The 26,357-nt window shown below is 36.9% G+C and overlaps 1 protein-coding gene across 3 annotated transcripts in view; it reads right to left on the bottom strand.

Annotated features, from left to right (window-relative positions):
- diaph3 (diaphanous-related formin 3) overlaps window positions 1–26,357 on the bottom strand; it is a 339,063-nt gene that overhangs the window by 280,105 nt on the left and 32,601 nt on the right. For all 3 annotated transcript variants that reach the window (XM_084101805.1, XM_084101803.1, XM_084101804.1), the window contains 2 exons: window positions 24,354–24,527; window positions 17,520–17,624 (listed from right to left, as the gene is read on the bottom strand). In XM_084101805.1, the coding sequence (XP_083957931.1) occupies window positions 17,520–17,624; window positions 24,354–24,527 (279 nt within the window). The remainder of the gene's footprint in view (window positions 1–17,519; window positions 17,625–24,353; window positions 24,528–26,357) is intronic.

Here is a 26,357-nt window from a genome sequence, read left to right on the forward strand (position 1 = left end):
ACAATATGTGAAAATTACAAATAATTTCACTTTTAGGTGAGCTCTTCCTTTGGTTTACTTTATAAAAGACTGGCCCAGAATAGACAACATCTTGATTTGATACCTTGGCTAAAATCTGCAAACGAAAGCTGCAGCATTACGTAGAGCTGAATAACTAAATAACTAAATAAGATAACATGTAATTTACTGGACGTTCTGACAAATGTTAATTGCTGAAGTCTATTTAAAATGTTTAATTAATCGGAAAAAAAATATATTTTTAAAAATTGGTCTGAATGAATGATTCAATGACTCACTTGTAAATACTTCAATTGTTTCATTACTGGATGAATCAGTTTTTTTGTTGTTGTTGCCGTTTTTGAATGAATGATTCAATGACAAAACCTTTTTTTAAACAGTCACTTGTCATTGTGGCGTACCTGGTGCCGTAACAATGTAATGGATACAACAGTTATTAAATAAGACATCCTTGATGATGTATGAAGCCTAAAAATGCGACCACAGGAGGATGCAGCCTCCGAAATGAGACGTAGCTTCACTGCATAACTGCAACACACTTAGCAACCATCCTTAGCAACATAAACAATCAATACAGTACCATGTATTATTTATTTAAAAAATATGAACTGTTTATTATTTATGTAATGAATTATGAGTGACCCCTGCTGGCATTATGTTGCGTCTTTCACCTTTAATTTCACCACTGTCAAAGAGTCTTCTCTTATGTGAGATGCGTTGATGTGTGCGTGTGTCTGTGTGGAAGCCCACAGTTTCCGAAGTGTGGAGGAAATATTTGTTTCAGGTATGATATTGTATGTCCGTTAATTTGCAAACTCATGTTGTGCCGAGAATCGGTCTGTTTTCAGCTAAAAGATGGAAAACAGATGTTTTCATGCAGAGAAATAAGCAGATATATAGTGTTAAAAAATAAATGAGACAATGGAGGAGAACAGTTTCTATTCTCTGTTTTTATTTGAGCTCCACACGATGAGGCATGTTACACTAGAACATTCTCTTGCCATTTACTGTCAGGAACTTTTTTTAGCGGAAAGATAGCACTTAATGAATTTACCTAAAAAAAAAAGTTACATTAATACATACATTTTTGGTTTTAATACTTGTATTGTGTGGTAACAGTTTTATAAAAGTAATAAGGAACTTGATGAAGTGCTGTATTGTGAAAAAGTAATTTGATACGCACGATCGTTCACACTGGTGTGATTAGAACGTTCAGATCACGTAATCATCAACTTCTAAATTCAAATTTGCGTTCGCGCGTTGGCTGGTGCTAAGCCAGAGAGAGACGCTCTCAGCGCTGTCATACATCACAACTATTCAGTGTTTTCAACCAGATAAGGTTTATTTTAAGTTTCAGACATTTAAATACACATAAGTACTAGCAAAACAACATTTATAGTTTGTAAAATACACACTGATGTCTATGGAAGCGGCAATAACAATCCTTTCAATTATAAATTGATGAAGTGTTTAGATACACATTGTGTAGGTAACTATAAAATTTACTGTTCTTCTTACACTTCACCAGCCACTTACTTTAATGCATTACGGGAGAAGTGGATGGATTGACGTGCTGTAGGCCTAAATCTGACAGATTCAATTCTCTGAACGTTATACTGTAGATCAACTAACATGAATCATGATCATTATAAAGGTTTCTTAAATGACAAAACACATTCATTTACATGTATTTAAGAATAAAAATATCAGCCAAGGACTGACTGACATGTAAAGCAACCAATCACTGTTTGTTTTGTTCTGCATCATGTTTAGTGTGAAAATGTAAAGTCGATGTCCATACAATAACAGACTGGCGTACATCTAATTATTAATTTAAGAACGTTGTGCAAGTCTACTGCAAGAATAGAGCACATTCACTAACGTTTTGAGGCTCTCTTTTTTTGAAGTATCGGTTCAGGCACCATTTAGGCACTGCTACCGTTTTAAAAGTATCGATTTGGCACCGGTATCGACCGGTAAAAACGATACCCAACCCTAGTTGTATTCACAACACAGTACGGCCTCCCGATGCCTTGGCCTTATATGTTTTTTTTAATGGTACACAAGGTTTCTTCTTTGCCTGTTACTTTAAGAGATCTTCCAGGGATACCCCCTATGCTGCATAGCTGTAAGACCATTAAAAGCAAAAGAGGAAAAAATAACTAATTAACCAGTTAATAAATGAGTGGGCATTTCTGTCAGTGCTGAGAGCACACTGTTGGCTATTTACATAACCTTTAGAGTAGTCTGTGAATTTCCATTTTCTCTCTATGCTGAATAAAACATTCCTAATTTGACTGATGAATGTTGTGACTGCCTAATGGTAGCACTGTCCTTGGAAAAGAGATCAGCTCAGAGTGCCTGTCCCTGTGTTTTAATGAATCTGGGGAAACATCCAGACTATAACACACAAACACTGTGCATCTTAAAACTAACCCTATTCATTACCTCAAGCCTTAATTGTTTTTCTTTTTTAATTTTCTCTTTTTTCACTCTACACTTTTATCAATGCTGAACATAAGGGTTGGCGATATGGCAAAAATAATTATTTTTTTAATGTTGGTTTTACTATTTTGCAAGTGACTGAGCATTACAGCCAAACTAATTTCCTAATTTAAAAAAAAAAAAAAAGCCTTACAGGGCAACAAAAAAAGCAAAACAAAAAAAAGGCAGACATTAGCTGTTAAGTTATAACGCAATCTTATGTAGAGTTTTATATAATGACCACTAGAAGGTGCTCTAGGCATGTTTTCCTTGATTGCTTTTCCCTGAAGAGAAATACATTGTTGAAAAAAAGTTAAGTAACGCAGATTCGTTGCGTTTTAATGTGAAATGAGAGTTCCGTGTCTTACATTAATGATTTATATCTCATTGACCCGCGACCCACCCAGTTAATTTAATGTGTCATTTTTTATAACTTGGCCCGTCCAAGCAGCGGATTATCTAGTGATTATCATCACTATCAAATGCTTAGAGAATGGACACAGGCCGGGAACCTGCAACAGAACCATCTCGGTGGAAAAGGGGTATCGGTGCATGTGACTGTAGTTGATATTTTTGTCGACAGCCGGAGGCGGCACAAAATTTGAAGGAGGCAGCCGCCTCATAATTCTCTATGCAGGAAAAACGTGGTGTATTTTTTTCCTACTATGGAAGTCAATGGGGACTGTTTGGTTACCCACATTTTGTGTTAAGCACAAGAAAGAAAGAAATACAGGTTTGGAACAACATTAGAGTGAGTAAATAATGACAATTTTCATTTTTGGGTGAACTATCCCTTTAAGGACAAGCGGCATCATGTTTACTATTAGGCAGCTGTCACTTTAAGACCTGCATGTATCTAAAATACAGGCAAGCATCTGATTTTCTCTCAACTGATTACTTTCACTTTAGAGATAACCAACTGTGTTTATATAAACATTGTGTGTAATTTTACAGTATTAGCGCAATAAGATTCGAAAGATAATTTAGTCCAGTAATCAAGCACTGTTTGACAGGCTTTTAGTGTGGGCGTGCTTCGGGTATATGCGCTCAGAAACGTGAATGTTAGAACAGCGCATCAGCACGCTAATGAAATGTTTAACTGGCAAGGCTTTAAAGCACATGCAAATAAGGAGCTTTCGTGAATTGCAGTGTCCCGTGAGTGTAACTCTACCTCTGCGTTAACGTGATGTGAATGTATGTCGCGTTGTACAGTATGTTCAGATGGAGGCACCAGACCTGCAACTGATAGAATACACTGTAGCACGACACTACAATATTTTTTCAAAAGCAGATCGTGGAGACATTTTAATTGACCACGATCAAAAATCATAATCGCACACCCCTAGCTGAACATCACCTAAAGCATCACATTAACATCTAGAAAGGCTACAGTCAACTCTGTAACAAAAACTGCATGATTTAGTTGTTCACAGTTCCTTTTTGTATTTTTAGTCAAAGAGCCCTGTTTTGATAGACATTTAATGGCACTGTCAAGGTGTCGATGAGTCGTGCCTAGAAATGAACAAAGCTTTTAATTGACTGTCTGCCTTACTCTCCTCACAGTATACAGAAAGCAACATTGTACAACTGCTACAAAAGCAACAGGGTGAAAAACTGCATTATTTTTGGAAATATTCAACTAACAACCTGTGTTTGACAAAACATTGCCGTATTTTTTTGCAAAGTTCTCTGTAAAAGGCTGCCCACAGTTATGCACTGGATGGTGTGATAAGGTCAAAGCACAATGGTCTTTTTCAATAGCCACAATCTTTTTAGAAGCACATTTTTTCCAAATCGAATTATGACCAATGTCACACGTTCACCTTCAGATCTTCAAATAGATGGAAAATAAACATTGAAAATCTGACCTTCAGCCAAGGATGTCTTTAAAATACTCTTTCCAAATCTTCCTGGAACAACCATACAAAGTCTTTCAGTAGTACTGCAACAACATCCCCATCAATGTTAACTCTAAGGTCTGTTTTAAACCTCTAATTCTTGGTATCTTTAGCTGAAAGAAAACAATGTACTTTAAGAACACTTATTTAACTCAACAGCTACAGTGAGGAAAATAAGTATTTGAACACCCTGCTATTTTGCAAGTTCTCCCACTTAGAAATCATGGAGGGGTCTGAAATTGTCATCGTAGGTGCATGTCCACTGTGAGAGACATAATCTAAAAAAAAAATCCAGAAATCACAATGTATGATTTTTTAACTATTTATTTGTATGATACAGCTGCAAATAAGTATTTGAACACTTGAGAAAATCAATGTTAATATTTGGTACAGTAGCCTTTGTTTGCAATTACAGAGGTCAAACGTTTCCTGTAGTTTTTCACCAGGTTTGCACACACTGCAGGAGGGATTTTGGCCCACTCCTCCACACAGATCTTCTCTAGATCAGTCAGGTTTCTGGGCTGTCGCTGAGAAACACGGAGTTTGAGCTCCCTTCAAAGATTCTCTATTGGGTTTAGGTCTGGAGACTGGCTAGGCCACGCCAGAACCTTGATATGCTTCTTACAGAGCCACTCCTTGGTTATCCTGGCTGTGTGCTTCGGGTCATTGTCATGTTGGAAGACCCAGCCTCGACCCATCTTCAATGCTCTAACTGAGGGAAGGAGGTTGTTCCCCAAAATCTCGCAATACATGGCCCCGGTCATCCTCTCCTTAATGCAGTGCAGTCGCCCTGTCCCATGTGCAGAAAAACACCCCCAAAGCATGATGCTACCACCCCCATGCTTCACAGTAGGGATGGTGTTCTTGGGATGGTACTCATCATTCTTCTTCCTCCAAACATGTTTAGTGGAATTATGACCAAAAAGTTCTATTTTGGTCTCATCTGACCACATGACTTTCTCCCATGACTCCTCTGGATCATCCAAATGGTCATTGGCAAACTTAAGACGGGCCTTGACATGTGCTGGTTTAAGCAGGGGAACCTTCCGTGCCATGCATGATTTCAAACCATGACGTCTTAGTGTATTACCAACAGTAACCTTGGAAACGGTGGTCCCAGCTCTTTTCAGGTCATTGACCAGCTCCTCCCGTGTAGTTCTGGGCTGATTTCTCACCTTTCTTAGGATCATTGAGACCCCACGAGGTGAGATCTTGCATGGAGCCCCAGTCCGAGGGAGATTGACAGTCATGTTTAGCTTCTTCCATTTTCTAATGATTGCTCCAACAGTGGACCTTTTTTCACCAAGCTGCTTGGCAATTTCCCCGTAGCCCTTTCCAGCCTTGTGGAGGTGTACAATTTTGTCTCTAGTGTCTTTGGACAGCTCTTTGGTCTTGGCCATGTTAGTAGTTGGATTCTTACTGATTGTATGGGGTGGACAGGTGTCTTTATGCAGCTAACGACCTCAAACAGGTGCATCTAATTTAGGATAATAAATGGAGTGGAGGTGGACATTTTAAAGGCAGACTAACAGGTCTTTGAGTGTCAGAATTCTAGCTGATAGACAGGTGTTCATACTTATTTGCAGCTGTATCATACAAATAAATAGTTAAATCATATATTGTGATTTCTGGATTATTATTTTTTTTGATTATGTCTCTCACAGTGGACATGCACCTACGATGACAATTTCAGACCCCTCCATGATTTCCAAGTGGGAGAACTTGCAAAATAGCAGGGTGTTCAAATACTTATTTTCCTCACTGTATGTCTTTGTTACATGGTTTTGATACATGGTTTGTATGCAGCCACCACTGACAGCTTGGCAGGAGCTCATTCTGAGAGTTTATTTGCTGTGCAGCGGGTCAGACGGTGATAGAGTGCAGGTAAGGATGCGTAGCTTGATGCAACAGTATTAGGCATGCTAACAAGGACAGAAAAACTACACAAGACACTAGATGTTGCTTAAACCCTTATTATTCAGTAACTATGTCTCCCAATTACTTTGACTTACATCCACAATGGTACAGATACAAACGCTCTGTGTGGTTTATTAGCGTTGTCAATCATTACAGCCTTATTTGCAAGCACACACATACACAGACAAAAAAGTTTTTTGGAGCCAGGAGACTGTTTACACTGATCTGTTTTAATGCCATGCCATTTTCCATGGCTATTTTCATGGCAAAAAAAAACAGGCAAAAATATAATAAAAGATACACAAAACATCTATGTAGGGCTCGACAGTGCGGCCAACTGAGATGAAGCGCAATGAACTGAGACGAGTGATAGCTTTTTAATGATTATAACATGAATAACGTGAACAACATATAACATGAACTTAATATTAGGCTAAGTGACTTACAATTTAGGAACAGTATGGTTTTTGCTCTATTTCGTCAGCGAAAATAGATTTAAAAAAAAATAATTTAAATTTTTTTTTATTTTGTTTATCAATTAATCTGCGTTTTCAAACAAATCTATGGGATTCAATGACCCATTCATAAAGACAGTCGCTTGCTTTGTTCCTGAATGAATTAGCTGTTTGAACAAATCGATTGAATGAATGATTCAGTGACAAAGACAGTGACATGCCACCCCCTACTGGTGGTTTTAGTTAATTTTTTTAAATATCCTTTCAATTATTTAAATCATTTATTATTTCTATATTCAAAACTGATTTAAAACAATCTCATAACTAGGGCTGTCACTTTTCGTTCGAAAATCGATTGCACAATCGATCGGACCAACCAACGCAAGTTTCGAAAACGAAAATAGGGAATCGATTTTAACGGTATTTTCTCAGAGCGCGTCCAGCTCGTCACGATACGCCCGCAGCGAACGTAGGTGAAATTTGTTTGACATTTCTAATCGTAAACACAGCCATGTTGAAGCCTGCAGTGATGTTTTTCATTGATGTTATGGCAGTCCACTCTTATTGTTTTTCGAGAATGTTGCACTCCTTTTTGTCATTGTGCACGAAACTTCACGCCAATAAATATATGAAGTTGATGATCACATGATCTGAACGTTCTAATCACACCAGTGTGAACGATCGTACGCATCAAAGGGGTTTGCTAGCGATCACATGCGGTGGTGAGGCTTCTTACGTTCGTTCAGAGAACCATAGGGCAAATATTTCAACCGACAGCTGAGGCATTTAAGTGGCACCGAAATGAGGCACCGAAATCTGCGTTTTGATTCGGTCTGGTTACATGCCGGTTACTTGGGTACCGGTTCCATATCGGTGCCTGGTTTCGGTACCCAACCCTAGTTTAAAAGTCTTTCCAAAATCATCAGTTTTTCAAAAGCACAGTTTCGTCAAGAAATTATAACTACCACTGTCCAAGTTCAGGAAAAGAGCCCCAGACCATCATGCTTTGTGCTCAATGTTCAACAGTTGGTATCATACAATGAAGATCCAACCTGCGTGACAAACCAAGTATTTTGATTCATCGGACTAGAAGACTGATGGAAAGTATGTTCCCTGATACCATGCCTAAATATCAGGCTCACCCAGAGCTAGATTTTGGATGGTGGATTGTTTCCTGCATGTAACATTTGCCAACTCTATTGTTCCTTGCTACAATGAAGTGGTTGAATTCCAGAGCACATATCTGGAGCAGAACAAAAGGCCAACCCTGCGAATGTGGGATATATTTATTAGTCCCATCATTATCCCAAGTATTAAAACCCAATAATTATTTCATGACCAACAATTTTGCGGTATTTTGAGGAGGACACAAAAGCGGAATGGAGAGGTTAATCTTTGTAATTACCAACCAAGGTATTATCCCACGAGGCAGACGGGGACGTAAGAATAGCTTTGATTCTGTTGATTCGTTACTTTCAGAAGCGTTTCTCTAAATATGTGACACACATGAACAACGGATCATAAATAATGGAGGAAGGGATTATGATGGTGGTGATTAAAACATGTTTAGAAACTTAAATATTTAAGTTTATAAATATAAAATATTAAATAAATATGACTTGATGAAAATGAAAAAAGCCTATGAAATATATAGGTTAAACTAAATACAAATTTAAATCTATCAGTTTATCCGTCAATTAGTCTGTCTATACATCTGCCCACCTGTCCAGCTGCCCGTCTATCATCTATCCCAGTGTTTCCCAACTTTTTTTTTTTTTCTTTTTTTTTTAAGTCAAAAGTCAAAGCACCCTTTGAAAACGTTACAAAATTTGTGGCACCCTACATTAGTGTTGTCACGATACTGGAATTTAACTTCGATAAGATAACTTGAAAAGTATCAATATTCGATACCACGGGGAAGAACCACCATATATATATATATATATATATATATATATATATATATATATATATATATATATATATATATATATATATATATATATATATATATATATATATATATATATATATATATATATGCTACTGTCATATATTTTTTATATTATCACATTTTTTGTCCATCCATTGAAAGTCTAGGCAATCAATCATTTCTTCAGAAGAGATCAATTTATATGACGACATATTTTAATTTAGGATTTTATTCATATATAGATAACTATCTCACCTAACTGTTTGCTAACTCAATGTATTATGTTTTTACAATGGGGTAATTTTGTTGCAGTAGAACAAGATAGCTTGATTTCAAACTTTGAATTTAATTTTTAAAAAGACAAGTAAACAGTCAGTAATAAAATAAGAACAAATAAATGACTAATGATAGAAAAAAAAAAAAAAAATGGAATAAAGATACAAATTAAATAAATTGCTTTAAGTTTTTTTATGTAGGTCTAACAGTAGTAGGGCTATTCATGTAAGAAATACTACAGACACTGAATAAAGTAATTAAATGTAAAATAATCTTGGATCGTTTTTATTGTAAAATGTAGGCTACTGTACACATGCATTGTTGATCTCAACTGTTTACATTCATTTGAGATTTTCGACTATGGGGCCGATCCACCTACCTTTAATTTATTCAGTGAAGCTTATATGCAGTGTTATTTTACATTTGATTACTTTAATCAATTTCTATACCTGAAAACTTCTGTTAGACCTACCTGAAAAACCTGAAAGCACTGTTTATTTAATTTGTATCTTTGCTCTATTTTTTGACCAAAGAGCCTATTTTTCAAATTAGGTTAATGCATTTTTCCAAAAGAGCCACTGTTTTACGTCATGTCGAATGTGTTGACGTGAATACTCACTATGCCTGTCCGTGTTCCGCTCAGAGCGTGCGCACAAAGCATCCTGTCAGTAGCAGATTCAGTTCTGTTTCGTGGCTCATTGTGCTTTTAATATTTCTTTTTAATAATCAATCGCATCCCGCTCTTTACCATCTCATTTATCCAGGTTTCATTATTATTAAACAGTATCATCCACTGAAAACTGCGTGGATTATCATAAATACTACACATTTATAGGGCATAAAAGCAGGGTTTTTCCTGCATTGAACGTTTTCTGGCGGCCACCAAAGCAAATTTGAGTCCGCCAAAGCCTTATTTGATCGGTGAGTAATGTAGATGACTGCTGCACTTGTGACCGGGTGCATGTTTAAGTGAGAGAACTAGCAGAGAGAGAGCCCCGGTCGCACACGCGCCGTCTTCAAACTAAGCGCTGTCTTGCTCTCTCTCCCTCACACATATTAATCAAAATCATTTGACTCAATGGTAAAAGGTCGGAAGACCGAAGTTGAGTTCACTTGGAGCATTCTGAGATTTTTTCCCCCTGAATTACCACAGGGTGTGAATTGTGCTAAAAAATCTTCTCTGAAAAGCATTCTGCACATTCAGCTGACATAAACCACACTTTCAATAAACGAACAAAACCTATTCAGTGATGAAATGTTTTCTGTGTTCACAAATCTTGTGCTATGTCCTAACTGCCAGGATAATCACACAACACGTCGCGTACACGTCCGCTAATGACACGTCCGATTCGCAAACTAATGACTCATTTGAACCGATTCACTTTAATGAATGGTTAAAACAACTGATCTGTCCAACACTGAACTCAAGAGACGTCTGAATCGATGTATAACAAATCGGTAACACTTTACAATAAGGTTCTTTTTATTAAACTCTAGTTAACTACATTAGTTAAAATTTACTATTAATAAACTGCAATTCTACAGCATTTATTATTCTTTGTTAATTTCAACATTTACTAATAGTATTAAAGTAAGAGTGGTTAGCAAGATTTAGCCTTAAACTACAGTATTTTCAGGTTATTTATATGACAATGTGTAGAAAAATTCTCCTGAGGTGAAATCAGAAAAAAAAAGTGCAAAGCAAGTTGTTGTTAGCTAGCTTATAATTAGGGCTGCACGATTTGGGGAAAATGTCATATTGCGATAATTGAGGTCAATATTGTGATTGCGATATGCGATATAATAAACAAATGGTTTCATGAGTCAACTTGCTTGGTTCTCAAAGAAAATAAATGCACACACAGATTAGTGATAATCTGCCTAAAGAAAAAAGTACTTTATCAAGAGCAGTGAGTGTTTTTCTCTGTTCCCTTAGTTCTTTGATTAACTGTAGCGACAGATATAATTAGTGGCTACTGTGTACTGTCCCTTTAAGACCAGCCGCTGCTGTTAGAGACGCGGATCTCACACGCGTCTCTTTCACGAGTCACAACTCTTCACGTTCATCATAAGACTACTCTTATGTTATGAAGATACTCTACAAAAAGACATTTTGGCATAATTGTGTGTTATTGTTCGTTCAAGCTCGAAAGAGAACTGTATTCTGGCATGCTGTTTTGTGCGCACGCACGATATTAGCGCGAGTCTTTCTGTGTGTCACAGTCAGGACATTCACAGCGCGTTCATTTTGGCATACATGTGTGTGTTGTTCGTTCTACCGCGAAAGAGAACTTGATACTGGCGCGCGTCTATCTGTGGGTTGTGTGTGTGTGTGTGTGTGTGTGTGTGTCAGGAGGACATTCACTGACAGTGCGTTCTTTTTTGTCTTATCGCGCATGAATGGTTTAAAAGCATTTGCATGAATAAGAGCGGGATCATGTAACACTAGCCGAAGGATGCCAAAAATAACAGATGCTGCGTTAATTGCGTTAACAGTGCTAATTTGTTTATTTAATATAAAATCGCAGCATTTTGCGTCATATAATCGCGTAGGCTTGATATCGCGATTGCGATACTATTAATCGTGCAGCACTACTTATAATTTTATTTAATTGTATATGGTAGAAAATTAGACTATTAGTTAAAATAAACTTTTGAATGCTACTTTTTAATATTGATATGATTATATACCAAAATAATTATCAGGTCTAGCAAAGGATTTTATCTTACAAAGCTATGAAATCCAGTGGTAAAATCACAGCTTTTTTTGAAAAAAGGGGAGGAAAGGATGACAGTGTCTGTCGGTCACCACCGAAGACCATTTGTGACCCAGGAAAAACCCTGAAAAGGTCTCTGCAGCAAAAGCAAAAGAACCTGGTGAAATGTTTTGATGTGTCTCTTTAATCATATTTTTTCAAATAAAGACAAGGTAGCCTAACGCTAATATTACATACAGCACACAGTGAAAACGATATGAATATGACACAGTGGGCAACTGGATATAGCACAGCATATTTTAAAATGAAGGATTTAAAGTTTTTTGATCGCGTCTCCTGTGAAGCTGATCTTCTGTTTGCATTCACTCACTTCGCACAGACCGACCATCACTCGCAGTAACACGTTTCTGCAGGCTACAAATGCACACTTCACAAGATATCACAGCTGGATTCCATTAAATCTGCAAGGTTTGTGAAATTAAATGTTTATTAGATATTCAGAGATTTGTTTAAATGATGTAGATGCGCATTTGCTGAATGTTGACAGTAAATGAGAAAGTATTTTAGCCTAATTGTTTGCCTTTTCTGTAACAAATAATATAAAAGCAACACTTTACTTTTTCGCATACCATTTACTTTCTTTGTTTACCAGTTCTGTCTAACAAAGTATTAGATATATGACTGACAGAGATTGTAAACTAATGAAGACGGAGAATGTGAGCGAGCGCTGTGTGATCAGGCGCTGCTGTTCTCTTAGGCACTGGTGTTCTCAGCGCCGCCCGTCAAAATAAAAGTCTGGAGCGCCGTCAAAATATTGCTCTATTGTATTTATTTGTGCTATCGCTTGTAGTTTGATTATTTGTTCTTATTTTCTTTATTTTAATTTGAAAGTAGTCCTTATTTTTCCTGAACATAGCACATATCAAAACGTACCAAAACCATGACCCTACAACCATGATACACCCATCTATCTACCTACCTATCATCCAATCCATCCACCTAATCTATCCACCCAATCCATCTATCCTCCTATCTACTGTATACTGTATTCCTTCTACTTAGTACCTACACATCCATCAATAACAAATTCATTAATTAATATTAGTTGACTGAATTGACTTTCAATGACTGTCATTTAATTTGACTGCACTGACACTATTATATGAAAACAATTGAGCTGGATGATGACATCACTGTTTGCATTTTAAATGCCACACTGTCCATCACACCAATATGCTACTTGCATTTGAACATCAGGGATTTGTTGTTTCCAGCTCTTTTAATATTACTTAATGAGCACTAATCAAGACCTAATGACAATGCATCAATTTCTAAAAGAGCAAAAGCTTTGAGTATGAACATTCATTCAAGGTACAGTGAATGGTAATTATACCCACACTCTATGCTGGCAATGGCAAGGTGAATGTTTTAAAAGGTGAATGTTGTTAACAGAGAGGGAGAGGAGCCTATGCCAGAATCTATAGTTTCAATTACCAAGCGAGACGAAGGAGCAGAGCCAACAGGAAAGGCTTCACTGAAAGGCAATTATTCGTCAAGAACACGGACAGGGGGTAAACAACCAGGCCTGAATGTCAAAAGACAAGAGATTGAGAGAGTGAGAGATGAAGGAGGGCAGAAGCATGCAGGTGCATGATAGAGAGAGAAAGAAACTCCAGGACGTTTTCCACATTTAAAGTAATGTCTATCCATCAAACTAGTCAAGGTAGTGTGAGGAGAAGCTTATTTGAGTATGAAAAGGGAAATTCCGAAAACACCAATACATCACTGTCTGTTCTGTCCAACAGATTCAATTTTTATAAAGGATTTGCAATACATTTTATGTATAACCTAAGAAGAGAGGATGTGCAAAACCCTATACATTTTCAAAATCAAGTAGTTGGTGGGTTCCTTGAACGAACAGGCAGTCTAAACTGAAGCCCAGGATAATAAGGCTGGTTTTCAGGTTCACCTGACCCCAAGGTGTTTCTAAAAACAATTACTTGATTAAATGGTTTAAATTTGCAAGTGGTTTTTCAACCAATCTACAATTTTTATTTTTTTTAAGTCTGGGAATGCAGGGTAAGAAGCATTCCTATAAATGTTTAATAGTGTTCCTTTTCAAAAGCCTTGATTTCTGCCAAACACCTTTATTGCCTTCAAACGGTTTGTCCACCAGCGTACACTAAAATTAAAGATAAAGGTTAAAAATAAAGATAAAGGTTCCAAATGGGGTTTTCACAGCAATAACTGTGATAGAGAACCTTTTGTGCGATCGAAAGGTTCCATAGATGTTAAAGGTTCTTCATGGAACCATCAATGCCAATAAAGAACCTTTATTTTTACGAGTGTAGTGTAAATCAACATGGATGAGCGTCATGTTATTTATTTGATAGAATTAAAATGTTGGGTCATTTATTTAGGTCATTTTATCTGAGAAAATTCAAAAGATTCCAATACATTGGGAGTTTTATCATGATTGTCTAAGGTCAATGAGTTTCAGCACTCTAAATGTAGAAAAAGAAAGCTGATTGGAAAAAAACCACAAGTCCTGACCAGCCACTCCAGATAACAAATACAATTCAAATTGAATCATCCTGAAATCTCCAAGCACTCCAAAATAATTAAATTCTCAGCGGAAAGAGGGGAGCAGCATTATAATTAAACTCCCTTGTTCTTGTTTCTCTTCCACCGTTCATAGGCCCAGTAAATGAACACAAAGCTAACCGACAGGAGGATTAGATTGGGGAATTAATTTCGCCAGAAAAACATGCAGTTTTTATCCATCTCGCCTGAATCTTGCATATAGTGTTTCCACTTGTGTGTAGCTATATCGTGCAGTGGAAGAACTGGAGGATTTGTTGAACACGCTCAATTCTAAGACGTGTACACTTGTCAGTCTGTCTCATCAACACATCGGGACTTAAAAACAGACAAACAATCCTCTAAGCAGCATGGCTTAAAACTCAGAAATTAATCTAATGCAGAGAGCTCCAATCAGCATGTATAAGGAAGAATGCTGGGGCAAATAACTCCCACCTATAGTTTTTGATGAGCACCTGATGCTTTTTTGTTTCTAAAGCTAATCTAGCAAACTCTAATTAATCAATCAGCAAGTTGATTAACATTCAAGCCGAATTAGGTATACAATGTTAATAAATGTAAAAGGGGACATATCATGAAAATCTGACTTTTTCCGTGTTTAAGTGCTATAATCGGGTCCCTGGTGCGTCTACCAACACAGAAAATGTGAAAAGTGACAACACAGTAACTGTTTTGGTAAGCCCCTCTCTGAAAGAATGTAAAAAAAAGATTTGACTCCACTTCTGACGTGGGAAGGGGATCTTATTATAACTAGGGCTGTCAAAGTTAGCGCGTTAATAACGCGTTAACGCAAAATCATATTAACGGCACTATTTTTTTTAACGCTCGATTAACGCAGCGCGTATTTTCTGTTTGACCCGTGGCCCAAAACCTAGTTGGAGAAATGGAGATACACAGTGTTGCCAACTTAGCGACATTGCAGACCCATTTAGCGATTTTTTTCCCTTAAACAAAGCGCCCAAACCTTATTTAGTTTCTGAGAATCTACCGGTACCGCCGGTACTGCTCTCCCAGCACGCGCGCGCGCCTCTCTCTCTCTCTCTCTGCGTCTCGCGCTGGAGAGACGAGCAGCGCTTTAATTCAGTTAAACACAGATATGATGTTGCTTCTCTAATTTTACATGCAAGTATAGCCGAAATCGCAAAACAGATATTGTGTTTATCTAATGTGTATTTGATTTCATCAGACGACGGCTCGATTATCAGGATTTTTGTGCAGATTAACATCTTGGAAGGGAGAGCTGGTTATGTCTTAATGGGTCGCGTTTCAGTCACCATTTCATATTCATTCCGTTGTTTGACAACAGAAACAGTAAAATATACCAATGACAACAGTTTTATTGAGAATTTAGCTTCATCAAAATGGGCACAGAGAGAGACAAACTATAATGTAGCCTAATAATAAATAATAAATGTACATTTAGCATTTTCAGAAGAGCTGCCCTGTCATGCAAAAATCTAAACATGTTTGTGTTAATTGCTCAGTGCAAAGAAAGAGAAGTAATGGGAACCTGGTATTTCTTTGTTCTTTCTACATGTGTCTAATAGACATGAACAAGTTCTTTGAAAAACATCTATGACCTTTGAAACATGTCTCGTCTTCATGCTCTATGTTGACTATGGTTTCAATAATAAACATACATTTGCATAAAGCATCCATATTTATCCATGCCCACGTTGATTAGAGTATTACAAACTTGAAAAGTATTAATTTAAGGTACATTTAGAACAAATAAAAAAATGTGCGATTAATCACGAGTTAACTCATGACAATCATGTGATTAATCGATTCAAAATTTTAATCGATTGACAGCCCTAATTATAACATTTCCACCCCTTAATCTGCACGTTTCCACCCACGGCGCCGCCATTTGGTTTTGCAAGTGACAACCAATTCTAACGCAATGGCAAAAGTTCAAGCAAAGCATGAACACTATTTGACAGAACACTATTTGGCCACAAAAAAAAAGTCACAGCTGTCTTATAAAGACCTCAGGGAACTGTGTCAACTTGTGTAAAAGTTAAACATGATGGTACAAGCAAGTCGATTAGATGAATCAATGCAACTCCACAACAACTACATGAATGTATTCACTAACCATTCAGAAACATTCACGTGCGTCTAAAAGTTGCAACCTCTTCGTGGAGTCTCTCCGTAAGGCTGCACTTCACTACTGGTTATTTCTGAGATTTTGGATGAGTGACATTTGCATGTTTTGTAATTGTATCCAAAGCTTGTGTAAAGGATCGGCCCTCTTCTGAACAGGGGCGGGGAGCAGCAGCTCATTTAAAGGCACACACACAAAAACGGTGCATTTTTGCTTACATCCAAAAAGGGGGCAATTTGTCAAGCTATAATAAATGATGGAGGGTATTTTGAGCTGAAATTTCAGAGACACATTCTGGGGACACCATAGATTTATATTACATCTTGTGAAAAGGGGCATAATGTCACCTTTAAAGAAGGACTATTAAAAAAAAACCTTCTCACTCCTTTTAAAGCCATTACAGATTAATTGTTTTGGCATCACTGAGAAGCCAAACTTTCATATTAAAAACAAAGGAGGAGGAGGATTTATATACTTCGTCTGTTTTTATTTCTCAATAGCATTTCTTCTTCCTCCAGTATTCTAGCATAAAAACTCGACTGTTTGTAGAAAAGTGAAATGGTGAATTACACATTGGGAGATTATGTAAAATCACATCTTGCCATGCTTTCCCACAGAAAAATGAGTTCATAAGTATACATGAGGAGACTCAACACCTCCCTCTCACCTCAGGACAAGAGAACAAAAGAGACAAACTAAAATGAGGGCAATCATCTCCGATAAATACAGTCTTTAGCCTGTCGATGTCATCATAAGAGGCCTTACAGATTACAGATATTTTCATCAGGGCAAACCCACCAGTACAATAAACTCACACAGTCAGCACAGGCACACAACAACAAATTAACAAAGACATACATGCACATGGTTTCTCTGTGGTGGTCCTGCACCTTAGCTTATTATTTTGTTGTTTTACAAAGACACTGACACATATGACATGGGATCGAGTAACTGATTGGAGCAGTCTGTGACGTGACCTCCTATGGTCTTTATGTCAAACTAGTCTTATTCAGTATCAGGGTTAATTATGGAAATCCATTATGAAGCAAAAGGAAGCTCATGCTTTCAGGTTTATATGTTAGTTTGTGTGGCTGCAATTATTCTTTGACTTACGTTTTTTGCAGCTGTGATTATGTACTGAAGGACCATCTCCCTTTTTGTGCCCAAGTCCTTCTCTCTGAGTGGTGCTTTCTTCTCTTCATTAAGATTCATATCCTCCTGAAAATACAAACCACATACAAGAGAAGGAAAATATCATGTTACAAGAAAAAACATCAAGTCCTTCAGTATTGTGACCTGCTTTATGAGAATCTCCATCATTACAAGCGACGAAACATTTGATCCAAACAAAAGAGACTAATGAATCATTAACTGATATCTACACATTTCTGCTCAAAAGAAAAATAGTACTGGAGATGCAGGTTGTTAACTTAGCAGAGAAGAGCAAAGAGCTCTCACATCTTTCAATGCTCACATGAATCAAACCATGCCTAACACCTGTTCTTTTTGGAACTGCAAATAAATGAAACCGCGGGATGTCAACCTCTACTCGTGAATCCATCAGGCAGATACGACATTAAGAAAAAGGAGATGAAAATGACAAAAACAAAGAAAGACTGATATATATAAGACACTGAAGTATTACAGGGAAAAGGAATATAAAATAATTATTAAAGCCATTTTATTCAGACAAAATTCGCATCTACATATAATTTGGATAAATGCTGCAAAATTGCCATGCTGGGTGTTGATAGTGCACGAGCACTAGTGAGACTGAAACAGCACAGGTTGTATTTAAACTAAACTCTTTTAAGCTTTGCCAATTTAAACATGCAAGAGAAAAAGACGCGAAAGAGAACTCGTGCACGCTGTGGGAAGATTTGTTTGCGCACACATCCAAAGCACGCACACGGAAAGCCGAGTCTCAGACAGCGCACAAATATTGAGTTCTCTTTCAAGTCTTGCGCTGTTTGGACAAATTCAATAGACAAGGAAATCACACTCTGCTCTTGATTGAATAGCTTTTGTAACTTTAATAAGGATTCGTCTTTAATTCATACAGTCAAATATGCAATGTTATTTTACATTTAATTACTTTATTCAATTTCTGCACCTGAAAACTTTTGTTAGACCTACCTGAAAAACTTGAAAAGCACTGTTTATTTTATTTGTATCTTTGCTCTATTGTATTAATTTGTGCTGTTGCTCAGTAGTTAGTACATTTACATTCACAGTACATTTTTGGGATTTACAGCAGCAATTGCTTACAAGTGTGAATCCTGAAACGTTTTGTTCAGTCAGGAGATTAAAGTAGCTGCTTGAATATGTTCATTCAGTTGTATGACGAAACCGCATTCTAACTAACCATAGCGGTAACCATAGCGACAGTGTCAAACATGGCGGTGTCCATAAAACCGTGAAGTTTTACCATGATCGACAGCACGTGTCCAATCGAGGCGCAAGTTCATCCATTAGATATTTTAAATAACCAACAACAGTGTTAAAAGCTTTGTAACCAGTTGCAGAGAGTACGTTTCAGCCACGGCAGAATGCTGTATGAACGCAGCCATATTAAGCACAAAACATGAGACTGACAAGACAACCATATTCCAGTTTTACAGAGTGTGCAGAGCACCATTTTAAAAAGCATTCGTATTCCATGCAAATAGACTAATTTAGGTAATCGATGTAATCAATTACGTCAACGCATCTTTCCAGCCCTAATGAACAGCGGTGGATTTTCACTACACTTAGTCTCAAATTTATGTCCGTTCAAATTTTCAGGGCACATAAGCCTTTTCCCATTACTAGACGCATAGAAATAAAATTGAAAAAAAATTGTAAATATACATGTACTGACAATATGTAAATGTAAAATACGTACTACGTTAATTTGATCCAGAAGTGTTAAGAACTATGTCAGCTGGATATCGCTATTTTGTGTGGCTGCATTTCTTTCCCCACCATAACGTTTGTGATCATTTCAGAGCATCAGATAGGTATGTGTAGTTTTTACATTTAGTGAAAGTTCTGTATAATTTAATTGGTTTAAACGAACAAGCAATTTTGCTACGCTTGGTCTCTGAAAGCTAAAACTGAATATAAAAATCTGCCCTGGTTTTTAAAGGAAGTCATCAAGTGTTTTTGATTAAATACTTTGAAATTTAAATAACTGATTAATAAAAGCCAATTTTTGCTAAACTGGTATTATAAACATCTGTTGTCTATGTGGACACATTTCTGTGTGCAACTTTGTGAGATCTTTTAAAGATTAGTACCTAGCACTGCACAAGCCTGATTGATGAAGTCATGAATTATGTATTAGAAAAATTTAATGGGCCAATTTCTGAAAAGATTAGAAATTAACAGTGAAACAGAAATGAGCATGTTCATAAATCTGAACCTGCTGTACAGCTAAGACAGACATTGGCAGATATACTTGGCAATTTCACTTCCAAGATTACTGAAGCAACACGTCCTGTGCCAAAGAAAACTAGTGTACTGCACTTCTCAAACTCACCATCTCTGACAGAGAAGGAGAAAGAGAAAAGAACTAGCGTGTATCCGTGGACAGTTTACAACTACCATCAAAAGATAGAAAGGGCGTGGAAATCTCAAGGCAAAAGACAGAACAATAAAATCGATAAGGGAGGGAAGGAAAGGTAGATGAGAGAGAAAAACAATAACAGCTGCATATGATGTTCCTAGTGTCCTCCAATCTTATTTCCCTTTCCCCACAGCTTCTCTCCCTTTCATCCCTTTCCAGAGAGGATAGATCAGCAGAGCCGTTTAAGATTTCACTCATGGGTTCGCAGGCATGATGCAGTCCTCGTGTGTCAGAGCGAGAGAAAGAGAGGAGGATGCTGGGATATGTGCGGATAGGGCACAGAGCGGAAAAGCATCCATTACCACTGTTGGCCCTGTCACCTCTGCTGGCATGCTCATGTATCCAAACCCGTACTTGCCATGACTAATGACTGCGTCTCTGCCCATGTTATCCACACTCTTCCTTCTCTACCCAGCAGTGGTTGCTCCTGTCACTCAATCCTGCGCTTGGAGACGCTGCTCAACCGCTAACACTGCCTCCACTCTTAGAAAGGGCAGAGACAGGGACCTCCATTCGATAGCGCTCAGGCAATGGGAGACTGTGCAATGTTTTAAAATGATACTTGAGAGAAATTGGATGAAATAGATAGATGTGAGTTAAATGTATGACAGAAGTGCAATCAGTTAACTTTCGACAGCTGCATAATTGTGTACATATCTAAAAGTCTAAACAAAACTTTTTAAAGTGAAGATTTTTTACTTCATATAAGAAACCTGAGATGAAAGGTCAAAAAGTTTAAAAAGAGAAAAAGAAATCTTATACAGGCCTAAAACTTTTACATTTAAATTGACAAAAATATTAGTACAATAAATAAAAACTTCAACAGGCATTCTACAAAATATTTTTTATTGTAAGTGCTTATTAAATCTGACAATGTGCAATTTTGCAATTACTTAGTAATGCCTAAGTCCAAATCAAAACTATATTGTAGGTTAAGCATCAGTTAAAAAAATAAATAATTCAAAACATCTACAGTATTCTTTTTTTTATTTGTGTGTATTTTCTTTATTTACCACAATAAACGAAGGTGCTTGCAAACATTTGTCCGTGGCTGTATGATGCGTGTGAGTATGTGCATTTATAGACATGAGGGCCTTGTCCTTCTCTGAATACAAGCTGATTGAGGTCAGTGCCTCATAACAATCCATTTCATTATGAAAAGGCTGCGTTTCTTAAAACATAATTGCAAATAAACCTCTAGTGATTATTGTGTTTGAAAGGTTGATAAAGGTCATTGTGTAGGAGTGATAATTGGTTTTATACATGTCCACAGTAAGCAGACATGTACAATAGCGTGAATGTATATCAACAAATCCTTCCTTTACGGTCAGAAATTGGGGCTCATTTACTGACCACGCATACTTTGTTTTAAATTTTATTCTAAATTTACAAAATAATTTAGGAACAACTGAAACCACACGTACGCAGAAATCACATTCTCTGAGTGGTCCTATAAACTTATTAAGATGGAATTTTATACATAGCCTACATGTTTCATCTTAAGTATATTTAAGCAACATTTGTGAGAACATTGTTGCTAATTATCCACGCCGTTTTCAAGATTAACTTTTAAAGAAAAGCAGGAGTTAATCAGTAAAGTAAAACCTACACCAGAGCTTAATTTGGTGCAGAAAGCCAAAGCTTTTGAAAGCATTTTAACTCCAGAAATTATAAACTATACCCCTGGGTGACAGCATCAACCAAGAAGCTAAAGCTTTACTGCTGGAATTGTTTGCTGTTTGGGCAAGTTATTTAAAATCTAATAGGTCACGTGCCAACTGAATTTCTTCTGGACACCGCTGCCACTGTTTTAGGTTCAGCTTTATTTGAGAAGTAATTTTGCAGAATTACCGGTCAATCTGTAAATTTACCAACTCAGTGACCATTATGCACATTTGCTGCTATTCTGCATTATAGTTGCATCTTTCCCCCAAAAAAACATAAGAATATCAGGGCCTTTTAGTCCTGTGTAAATTAAATTCAAAGGCTACTAATCCTGATTCCTTACAAATAAAGCTTTCTTTTGTTGTTTTATCAACATTAATGACAGACACATATTAGGCTGCTGTCAGCTAGTGCACAGATCCATTATACTACTCTTACACATGCGTTTTCTTTCTCACAAAGATACTCGCCAAGACCTGGAATTTTGTGTATGTTTTGACGCTTGCCTTTTGCCGATGCAATGTGGTGATGTTTAGTGCATTTTGAGAGAGAGAGAGAGAGAGAGAGAGAGAGAGAGAGAGAGAGAGAGAGAGAGAGAGAGAGAGAGAGAGAGAGAGAGAGAGAGAGAGAGAGAGAGAGAGAGAGAGAGAGAGAGAGACGTAGCACCGCTGAATCAGACATGCCGTTTGTGAAATTACATCTTTTAAAATTACTGTTTTGATTTTATAATCAAATTTTTCTGTGTGGATTAATTTACTCATACAATCTATATGCTAAAGTGAATAAATGTTTGCGGGAATGATGTTTTGAGGACGGCAGACTTGAGGATCTTGCTGCGCGTGCTCTCACCCTGACTTTAGAGAGCATCATGTTTGCTGAGAGCAACAAAAGGAAAGGTGTGCGGAAAGCCCCTATATGGACATGGGTGTGTTTTTTGCAAATTACTAACCTTGTGCACATGGTCACTCATTTAGAATACTACAAATTCATTACCATGCAAACAAGGTTAAGAAAATGTGTGTACGCACGTTTTGGGAATCAGGAGGAACATTTTTGGTGAGAAGTTCTCCTGTGCGTATAGATACCTATTAGGGGTGTGCAAAGCAGCCGGTATTTGTATCTGTATTTGTATTTGTTGAGGGGGGAAAAGTATTTGTATTTGTATTCGAGTAAAATTCAAAATAGGTGTAAAAATCCAGTTTGTTTGCGTTACACTTCTAATTTATGTTATAGTGTAAGTATTCTTTAATTATATCCATTATAATAATTATGGATATGCAATATTGGTTGATGTTTTTCCATAAATCCAGCAATGAACATGTAACAAGGAACGTCATTGAAAAGAAAATAACATAACAGCCATTACCTATGTTAACGTTACTCTGTCAACAGCCTATTGTCTACATTACCGAGCTAACAGAGCTATTAGTGTTGTCACGGTACCAAAATTTCAGTATTCGGTACCAATACCAGTGAAAATCCACGGTTCTCGGTACCAATTTCGGTACCAAAGCTTAATTTAGATTAAATTTACATATATTAAAGTGTATATCACGGTTACAAAGATGGAAACTGTAGTATTAAAAACACTTTACAATAAGATTCCATTTGTTAGATAACATTAGATAAAATGACCTAACAATAAACAATAGTTATATACTGTCGCAATTATTCTCCTTGGGGTTCATTTAAAAATACATTTTTAACATTACTTACATTATTATTTATGTTAACATTATTTAATGCACAATGAATGAAGTGAACAAACATGACCAATCAAGTGTTTGTATTAAATAACATTCACATACACTTATTAATGTTGTAAAAATATATTGTTCACTCAATGTATTAGATAACACATTAAGTAATGTTAATGAATGGTATCTTATTGTAGTGTTACCAAACTATACAGGAGATAAAACGTGTTTTATTTGACTTGACTGTACTTTTATTTCATCCAAAACTGCATTCATATTTAATTTTAAAAGGGCTTTTTAAACCTGCTAAGAGTTATCCAGCCAAGAATAAGACTAGAACTGATTTTCTGATGGACTGATATTAATGACGGCTTTTTATTTCATTTCTCATCTCCATAAATATATCTAAAGCTAATGCAAGGGCTAGAAAACAATTCATTCTTTGCTGATACTTCCTCGTCATCATGGAGAGCGCAGTTCGCACCGCTATCTCCTTTCCACAAGCTTGCTCTCCCGTACGTCTATCGTTGCTATGTAACCATGGACATAGGCGCGCCCCTCGCTTCTATTATGAGCGCGCTTGCCACGCGCCTACATTTGAAATCTGAACGCGCAAAAAACGCGCTGTGTGAACGACGTATGTGTCTCTTTCCTCCTTTCTTATCAACAAGTGGATTTACAGCCACCACATCAGCAGCGCCGCCGGTCGCCATGTCTCATGAGGAAACGCAGTTTTTTGATATAAAGTTTTTCTTGTTCCCGAATACAAATATTTTTTTAAGTATTTGTTCGAAATAAGTATTCGTAAAAAACACATTATTTGTGCCTTTCCGAATACCGTATTCGGGTTCGGCTCCACCCCTAATACCTATAAACCTCGCAATTATTAGTGAATGAGGCCCAATGTTTGTTTCTGTTTATGTATTAATGCATTTCAGAATTACATAATATATTTGTCTATATCTAAATATATCTTACCATCATTTTCTCAAAGAGGGCAAGGATTTCCTTCTCCGATGTGATTTTTGAAGAAAGCTCCTCAAATTCAGAGGAAGTGGACCAGTCACCAGAAGAGGAATGCTTGGACATGTGGGAGAGGTGTGGCCGTTCCTTTTTACTGCCAGGGATCCGGATACTGGAAAACCTGTCCAACTAAGAGAAAAATGAGACATTTGAGAGTATGAGCGAGACTGGTTATATGATAAGAAATTAATTAGCCTATGTTATGTTGATTTTTTTTCTTTTTTTTTTTTCTTCATTTAGTTGAAAGTGCAAAATATACAACTTTGGGGTCAGTAATTCACAATGTTACAAACGATTTTTAGTTAAAATAAATACTGTTCTTTTGAACTTTCTATACAAAGAATCCTGAAATCCTGAATCCTGAAATCCTGAATCCTATCACGGTTTTCACAAAAATATTAAAGGGGTGGTATAATGCCCTTTTCACAAGATGTAAAATAAGTTTCTGATGTCCCCAAAGTGTGTATGTGAAGTTTTAGCTCAAAATACCCAACAGATATGTCCCTTTAAATGCAAATGAGCTGCTGCTCCCAGCACAGAGGGCGGAGCTTCAAGAGCTCCTGTGTGCGTTTGTGTGTTAGCAACTACCTCACACAGACACACACTGACAATTTCAAAAACTTTTAGCCTTTTATGTTCAAAGGCTAGACAATGATGGAGAGATTAGAAAGAAGTGACAACATGTAGATTGCAACAGGACATTTCTGAATGGTTAGGCTAGTTGATGAATTTATATTGCTGATGTGTCATCTTCTAGTCACTGATTAGCATATTCTGTCATGATAATCTATAAATCGCGTTGCCGGGGGAGGGGTTTATGTAAATTCTAGGGTTGGTGATGTCACTAACCCAGGAGGAATGTCCTGTAGTCCCAACCAGCCGTTTGTTGTAGTCCTTAAAAAAAAACGATTCAAATATCTTCCTTTGCTTTGAACTTTGAGCATTGTAACTTTGCAGATGTTGTTTATGCTCAAACAGCAACATTACACACTAACTAAAGTTAGAAAAGTGAAATCAATCAACCACCCTTTTAAGCTACGCAACCGTTTTTTAACAATGAAATAAAAGCAATGTTATTTGAACACTAAATAAATCAGCATACTAGAATGATTTCTAAAGGATCATGTGACACTAAAGACTGGCTGAAATAAAAAAATTAGAAATGCATTAAAACAGAAAACAGATTTAATTGTAATCATTTCACAATATTACTGTTTTTGTATATTCTGTATTTTGTAAACTGTGTAAAAAAGGTTTAAAATATAAATATTACAAAAAAACTAGTGCTGGGCTGTGAGACCAAAAATGTATATGAAATTTATATTAAAAATTATACCGTTTCACGGTAAATGATAGTATATTTTTTCCAAGCATGACTGGGTGATAACCACATTTTCTACTGATTGAGAGGGAAAACTGCAGTAGATTGACTTAGAATGCCCCATTTTACTGTAATGAGGGAATATTGTAGAAAAATTCCACACTAGTTTTCATACCGGTTTACAAGGCCCCACAAAATCATGCTGTTTACAAAGAGGTGCCAGCAGGAGGCACTTTAGGTAGAAATAGCGGTTTCCCCGGTAACGGCTGTACACAAAGCAGCATAGCGCTCATAAATGCTGCTTTATCAGGAAAGATAAAGAAAGATTAGGCTAAATGAAAATAACATCAAAACTTTTCTAAAGACAGTCAGTTCCCTTCAAAGATACATTCATATAAAAACAATCGTGCCGCATTTTGACTTTAAAACGTGCAGTGCGCATGTTAACTCAATGATGTCAAAGACTTTTGGAAAACCTATTTGTGGCGGGCAGTGTTGATATTGTGAACCAATGTATGGGAAACACTGTAATATTTGACAGCTATCATTATAGTTTAACCTATCCTCACCGTCACGGTTAGTAACCCATATATAGCTGTGCCCTCACCACAGTGCAACAGTGAAAAGGGACCCTCTCA

This window comes from Abramis brama (genome assembly GCF_963993115.1).
Source record: "Abramis brama genome assembly, chromosome: 23".
In the NCBI taxonomy this organism is placed as follows: domain Eukaryota; kingdom Metazoa; phylum Chordata; class Actinopteri; order Cypriniformes; family Leuciscidae; genus Abramis; species Abramis brama.